The sequence below is a fragment of the Monoraphidium neglectum genome (assembly GCF_000611645.1).
Source record: "Monoraphidium neglectum strain SAG 48.87 unplaced genomic scaffold scaffold02020, whole genome shotgun sequence".
NCBI classification, from domain to species: Eukaryota; Viridiplantae; Chlorophyta; class Chlorophyceae; order Sphaeropleales; family Selenastraceae; genus Monoraphidium; species Monoraphidium neglectum.
Genome location: NW_014011608.1, coordinates 2,906 through 10,196, shown reverse-complemented (window position 1 = coordinate 10,196; position 7,291 = coordinate 2,906). Strand labels below are relative to the sequence as shown.

General features: G+C 61.8%; 2 protein-coding genes across 2 annotated transcripts in view; both read left to right on the top strand.

The window, feature by feature from the left end:
- Window positions 1-1,403: 1,403 nt before the first annotated feature.
- Window positions 1,404-3,663, top strand: MNEG_9673 (hypothetical protein; the record flags this gene model as incomplete). Its single annotated transcript, XM_014041856.1, has 6 exons — window positions 1,404-1,462; window positions 1,817-1,850; window positions 2,081-2,197; window positions 2,491-3,135; window positions 3,292-3,347; window positions 3,639-3,663. 6 exons carry the CDS (start codon window positions 1,404-1,406, stop codon window positions 3,661-3,663), a joined length of 936 nt encoding a protein of 311 aa, XP_013897310.1.
- Window positions 3,664-6,976: 3,313 nt separating this feature from the next.
- Window positions 6,977-7,291, top strand: part of MNEG_9672 (hypothetical protein) — a gene marked incomplete at both ends in the record, with an annotated part of 1,804 nt that continues 1,489 nt past the window's right edge. Inside the window, one exon of the mRNA XM_014041855.1 lies at window positions 6,977-7,042. Coding sequence (XP_013897309.1) covers window positions 6,977-7,042 — 66 coding nt within the window. The remainder of the gene's footprint in view (window positions 7,043-7,291) is intronic.

The window sequence follows — 7,291 nt, the reverse complement described above, 5'->3', positions numbered from 1 at the left end:
TTGGATGAGGACTAACATTTTTACAGCGTCTGACTGTCGCCCAGTTCTGGAGATGGGCCGCCCCTGCCTGCCAACAAGCGTGCTTGCCTCCGTCTGCAGGGGTGCGAAATAAGCAAACTCACCCTCAACGCCCCTCTCCAGAGGCTCGGGGCAGCGAGCACAGTCCCCGGGGCAACCGAACCATCTTGCATTGTACCCCCACAATGCCTTGCTGCAGCAACTGGCAGCTGGCAGCTGCCAGCTGCCACTAAATTGCGCCTGTGACACGCATCATGCGCACCAATACACTTGCCGTCAATTCACCACACCTATGCAACCCACATTTTTTTACACTTGATTCGCACTCTCAGGCGCCAGCATCGCCCTCCGTGCACCTCACTGTCAATCTGTCACTCCTGCGCACACACATGCACGCCGGCTGTGCGCCCGCGCCTCCTCCGGCCACCTGGCTGTACCCCAAGCTCACGCCCTCTGCTGCTCTGGTCGGCTCGCCGTCGCGCTCAAGTGGTTTTGATGCGAGTCCCAGTGGAACGAGTGCAGGCAGGGATACTCCACACCACTCACTTTGAGCATGGTGCTGCTTTACGCACTCTTGCCACTGCGCCCCCTGTGAGACGCTGACGGCCGACTGTAGTACGACTCCGAGGTGATTGAGGTATGCTTTTAGTCACTGCCCTCGCTTGGTTGTAGCGGATGAACACGGCAAGATGGTGTCAAGGTCATCTGAAAAGTGATCACCCCAGTACTGTAGTGATGGGGGTGTCACCGTGTCAAACTGTGTAGTCAACACGCATTGGGGGCCTCCGAACCCGTCGTAGCGGCATTATAGCCACCCCATCAACATATGAAAGTTACGCCTTGCCGTTACTTGGAGGCTCGGGCCCCCGGCCGCGATTTTGAGGGACGCAACACACTGCGCTTGCTCATCCCGGGAGGTTCCAGGGCGTTGGCCCAGCAGCATCATTCACACCTGAACACCTGCGCCCATGTGTCGACACTGAAAGCTCTATACGTAATGTTGAAATTTGCACGTGTGTTCATTGGAGCCGGGCCGCCCGACTTCGCACGCTGATGAGTAAGCCATGATCTCAACACATGGGTTACAACCCTTGTCGGTCTCATCGTAGAACCACATCTGCACAGATGGCCTGGCACACAAGTCGCAGCTGATGAGAACTGCCTTCACTCCTTAACCAAATTGGACTCGTGGTCGGCCAGGATCGGAACCGTCTCACCAGGGCTAGTGCCAAGTGTGGCAAGCAGCCATGCGGGTTCAAATTCGTCATATACCGGACATCTTCGCCGCGCTCTGCAGCGAACACTTTGTTTGGCTCGAATCATTACCGTACTCCACCGACTCCCGTCGCCACAGGCCCAGCATGCGGTGTTTACGGAGATCCCTCATGCTTTTGGCAGTGATACTGCTGCTTCTCAACACGCTGGGCGGCGTTATGTCTGCCAGGTGCGCACGCAGGCCTGTGAGGCCGGGGGTGTGCAGGCACCTCCTGGTTGGAGCAAGCGAGTGCCTGACAAATGCAGTTTGGCGCACAAGAAGTTGTATAAAACAATCACTGCCATGCACCGGCAGGCCCCACAACTTGCACATGGAAGCCTTTCGCACGCCAGCATGGCAGTCACTGACATCCCAATTACTGTCTGCGAGCTAATTGCCTACACCCCAGCTGGTGTGCTTGCGTTGTGGACCTACAATGCATGCCCGGGGACGCCTCCGTTTTAGCTGTCTAAACAGCGTGCAACTTAGCTGATCCGCACCTCTGTCCTCTCGTTGCCCCCGCCCACTTGGCAACCCCCGCAGCCCTCAAGCGACCCCCAAGAAGAAGCTGGCGGTGGTGAGTGACGCCTGCTGCGTCCCACGCACGGCCTTGCTGCGCACCTGAAGGCGCACATCAGCTGGTCGCTTGCTTCGCCCCAGCTTGGCAGCCATGCTTGTCGGCGTGTGCCGTGCGGCTATGTAAAAACGCATGCCTGCCCCACACTGTATGTGTGGCTTCCATAAAGCCAGCATCATGCTGTGCAGGCATGAACCAACCCTGCTTTGATCGCTCACCCCCATACACAGTGTGCGCCCGTCAAGGCTTTGGTCAAGTCGTGCACCTCCAAGGCCGGCCCGACTGCCCTGATGGACCAGCTGTGCAGTGAGCTGCTGGCACCTGCCAACGCTACGGCCGACAGCAAGGTGCGTGCGTGCGCACGCGCGCATGCAACCCCCCCCCCCCACACACACACACACAAGCATGTACGCACGCACGCAGACAGGCGTCTGTGTGCTGGTATGGCAGCAAACAGTCGCGACGGCGACACAGTGGTGACTTGCTTGGTTGTTAGTGCGTGGGTGAAGGCAACTACTGCTCTTCCAGCACCGCACCCCTGGTTACTGTTCGACCACGAAGAGACCGCAAAGTTGTCCTGATCACCACACTGGTTGCTTGACAATTTGATTAATCGTCACACTTCTGGTTGCTCCCCCAGGACCCCACCAAGCTGCGCTATGGTTGCGGCGTGGCGACCGCTGCACAGGTCAACAGAGTGTCCAGTGACCTGGCAGCCCTTGAGCCCAAGGTCACCGCCGCCGCCGCCCAGGCCAGCACTCTGCAGGCCACCTTCGTCCAAGGAAGCAACGTGACAGCCGCGCTGCGCGCTCAGATGGACGAGCTCAAAGCAACTATCGCGGCGCTCACCGCCGCCGTGCAAAAGCTGCAAGCAAACACGGCTAACGCCACTGTCCCGGGCACCATCACGCAAGAGCTCGCCGCCCTCGCCGCCGCTGACACGCGCACCGCCCAGCAGCTGGCCCTGCTGGAGGCGGCCAACCAGACCGCGGCCCGGGACATCGCGGCGCTCAAGTCTGCCCCGCAGCAGTGCTTCTGCGGCGTGGAGCTGTCAGCCGTCAACACCACCCTGGCCGACATCAGGGCAGCCCAGACGGCGGACGCGGCGGCGGTCTCCCTGGCTAACGCCACCGTGGAGTCCCTGAAGGCCACAGTCACCACAGGCGCGGCAGCCATCGCCTCAGTCAACACCAGCCTCACCGCCCTGGCAGCCAATGTGGCCAATGTGTCTGCCATCGACTTCAGTGTCTACGCGAAAACCACTGACCTGGCCAACATCAACGCAGTCAGCCTGGGGGGCGTGCCCGCTGCGCAGTACCTGCGCTCACGAGTGGTGCTTTACAGCGAATCCTCCACTGCGAGAAATGGAAACCTTGGTGGCCGGTCTGGTGCCGATGCCTTGTGCAGCGCCTCCCCCAACCGGCCGACCGGGCTTGTGCAGGTGCGCGCGTTCCTATCGGTGTCCGCTGGCGACCAGATTGCTGACTTCGTCACAAAGTACGGTGTCCCCGGTGGCCTGGCAATCGAGTCGCCAACCGGCGCCGTCCTGGCTGGAAACTTCACACGCCTGCTGGGGGGCAGCATCTTGCAGACCTTGGAGAGTGCGGGCGTGTTTTCGCGAACTCTTGTGTGGTGGTCTGGCAGTGAATCAAATGGTGTAGTCGCAGCCCAAACGTGCAGTGGTTTTATCAGTGCTGTTGCAGGAGATACTGGAGTAGTCGGATTTTCCGACGCTGCTACGGCCGGCCAATGGATAAAAGTTAGCCTGAACCCATGCTCCGACCCCAGGCACTTGATGTGCATCGCTTACTGATCTGTCGCGCCTGAAAGCAATGCCTTTACCATGTCTCAGGAAGGCATGGAGGAGGAAGGAAGGCACGCGGCATTGCACTCTGGTATGCTGCCAGCAGGTGTAGCCTGGATTACCCTGCACACGCCCGCATCTGTCAGTTGGGCTTCATCCTGCCGGTTCCAGAACGGCACACCAAGCCGTTCTGCGTGCACGTACTTTGCGTTTGCTGGTGGACGGGCCTGACACGATGTCTAACCTAATGAGGCTGTTCACTGAACATTTTGGGCGGCCGAGCACTGCTGTCCCCCTTTCAGCACAGCACATTGATCTAATCTGAGCCCGCACTCATGTGATACATGAACGCAATGAGTAACGGTCTTTTGCCACGCTCTCTTACAACCTCGTTCACACTGTCTGCGTTCCTCGTCATTTGGTAGCTTGCAATATGCGCGCACGCCCGGCGCTCTCTGCGCACCAGCAGGCGCCCGCTGCGCACGCACACAACATTGCACAACTGCCCAGAGGCGTGTTGTTTTGCGATTCTTTCCAACAGGGATGGGGTCGTCATTTGCAGTAGGGAGTGTCATACACATGCATTGAAACAGCTGAGCAGCAAAGGCCAGTAAGCTATTGTGGCGCAGCCGGAGTCCCCATCGCAGGGCGCATCGACAGTGACAAAGCGTCTGGCCAGATTTGTGCTGCTTCGCAGGCGGCTGCACATGATACAGCACCTGCACAGCTGGTGCGCCGCTTGACCTCCTGGTGCAAGCCTATCCGTGTTTAGTCGTACCCGATGCTTCTTCGCCATTTCGAGATTGTGAAGGGTTCAAATCGGTCACCAGCCTAGATCATGGGCTCTGGCGCGATTAGCAGCGGGACTGGCGGGTTTAGGGACGCGCCTCTCAGGCCTCAGCGCAAGGCAAAGAATCCGCGGAGCAGGCAAGCGCTGCAGAAGGGGTTGATGCCAGAGAGCGTTCTGAAAATGGGGGGAACAAGGAGGAGGCTTTCGCAGAGGACCGTAGCGAGCAGGATAAGTAGGAATCTCATATGTACGAGCAGATGAGCGGTGCTCTGACCCACAGCTCCCCGTGCGTGCTCCGCTCCCGCTGCACCGCACTCCGCGTCTCCGCCCCAGCGCACGACGTGTCCGAGCGCACAGTAACTGCAGCGCCGTCCATACCACCACGTCCAGCATTGGGAGTCCTCGTACACAGCCCCTCCCTGTGAGTGCAACCATGGCTTTGGCGCCCCCGGGCCAGCTGGCGTCAGTCTTGTCGGGCTGCACCACCTGTGTGCTCCATGCAACTGGATGCTGCGCGCGGGCTCAATCCGATGCCACGCAGGCAACAGCAACTAATGGCTGGCGGCTGTCTCACCACGGCTTGCGGTGTGAGTGTTGCTATGAAGGGCTTGTGACATCCACTTGCGCCCAAGGACATTGTGTCGCACCTGCTGCCTGAGATGGATGAACAGAAATCTGCGGCAGGCTGGGAGGGCGCTGGTGCGTGCTTCCAACACCAGCATGGGTGGAGCGCCGTCTCGCCTGGTGGTAGGCAGCCTGGTATGCATGGAGCGGCAGCTGTTGCTTGGGCAAGACCATCCATTGACTGAGCGCAGGCCAGTGGGCAAAGTGGTTTCATGAGCTCCCCAGCTCCCACATAGCCAGACATCCAATTGCGACCTCACAGGTTGCGATGCGAACACGCAGATCAGGTCAGTCGCAGAACCCGACCAAGGCCGAAGGTTTGGGGCCACGAAGAGCAGCTAGTGGAGCTGAGGCGGCGAGCTGAGGAGGGCACGGTTCAGCGCGGGAGGAGGGGTGGGCGTGGCTGCGGCGGGTGACAGCGGCGGCGCCGGCGCGGCCGGCCACGGCAACGGCGGGCTGTTGTTCAGGGAGCTGAGCGGCGGCGGCGGTGGGCGCTGCTGCAGGCGGCGGGCGCCAGGTGGGGGCCGGAGGGGGTTGCGTGGGAGATGCTGCATTGGCGCGCTGCAGGCCGCTAGGCTACTCGGCTGGGGAGCAGGCACTCTCTGGCAGCTTGGCGGCGCCGGCGCGGCCGGCCACGGCAACGGCGGGCTGTTGTGCAAGGAGCTGGGCAACGGCGGCGGTGGGCGCTGCTGCAGGCGGCGGACGCCAGGTGGGGGCCGGAGGGGGTTGCGGGGGAGATGCTGCATTGGCGCGCTGCAGGCCGCTAGGCTACTCGGCTGGGGAGCAGGCACTCTCTGGCAGCTTGGGGGTGCCGCGCTGGATGTATGAGGAAGGTGTTGCGGACAAGCCATGGCTCATGACCCTGGAACGATGGCGATCACCGTCCCGAAGGCGGAGGGCGGCCTCACCACCGCACGCCAAACGACAGGCCAAGGCAGGGGAGCCCAGGCGCTGCTTCGACCGCCTGCAGCTGAGCGGGCAGCCTGTGCGGAGAGTTGTCAAACGCATGCGCTGTCCCTCCACATATCCCTGGTTCAAATCCAGGCTGTTGTGTCATCGATGTTGAGACGTTTGACCCCGCCATGTTGGTCGTCTGCGGCTGCGGCGGCCAAGGTGGTGGCGGCCGTGGCACCTCGTGTGGCGGGCGGGGTCTATCTGCGGCGCAGCGCGTGTGGAAGCATGTGGTGCACAGGCAATGGGGGCCACGAAGCAGGGAACTGCTGCGGTTCAGTTGCAGCGCGCAGCTCCAGGTCAGGAGGCAAGTACCTCAAGATGTGCGCAGGACGCCCTGCGCACATCAAGCGCCCAGTGCCAGTTTCGCGCCACCCAGCTCAGTTGTCGTCCCTCTCCTCCCATAGAGCCCGTCGCCTGCCTAGCATCACCTACGGCGGTCTTATCTAATCCCCCTGGCATGCGTTTTTGTCCACCTGAAAATACGAGTTTGCAGCTCCACGATGTGCCGCCCCAGGCGCTGCTGCCCGTCGTCCCCCACTTGTCGGAGGGCTCTGCGCCAGTGATGAGTCAAAGCGCCTGGAGGCGGCGCGGCTGCTGGGGCGACTGTTTGGGCAGCGGGGCGGCGGCGCGGTGGCGGAGGAGTGGGGGGTCGTCCTGACAGAGCTGCTGAGGCGCTGCAGGATGAGAAGGTGGGGCGGGGGAGTAGCGGCTGCAGATAAGTCTTGGTGTGCGTTGAGAACAAGACAAGGGGGGCCCACAGCAGAGCCTCAGCCCTTGAACTCATGAGCAGAAGCCTGCTGGCGCGCGCCCCTCGCCCGCGGTTGCTGGGGCCTCAGCAGGCGCCCGCCTGTGCCAAGGGTGCAATCGTAACGACCCGCCCTGCGCCTCTGTGGCGCCCTTCCACCACTGACGCGCTCTCACCGTCCCTGCTCTTGCGCACAGCCCGAGATCCGCATGGAGCTGGTCCAGCTGGCGGCGCAGATGGTCGGCAGCCTGAAGCCTGAGAAGATGAGGACCAAGGTGGGGCAGGCGGCAGGGTTCAAGGGTACGTGACGGCCGTCCCTGTTCTGTGTTCGAATCGGGCGCTCAAGCAGCACTCAACGGATCTCCGCGGGGCGGCTGGGGCGCAGCAGGGCAAGTCGCCAAGCTGGTCCCTTGCGCCTGCTGCACATCGCTTCATGCCAGGCTGAGGTTGGCCCCGCGGCGCCCCCTCCTGTCCCTCAGGTGTTGAAGGGCGTCTTTGAGCGGCCCAGGAACCCCGACGAGACA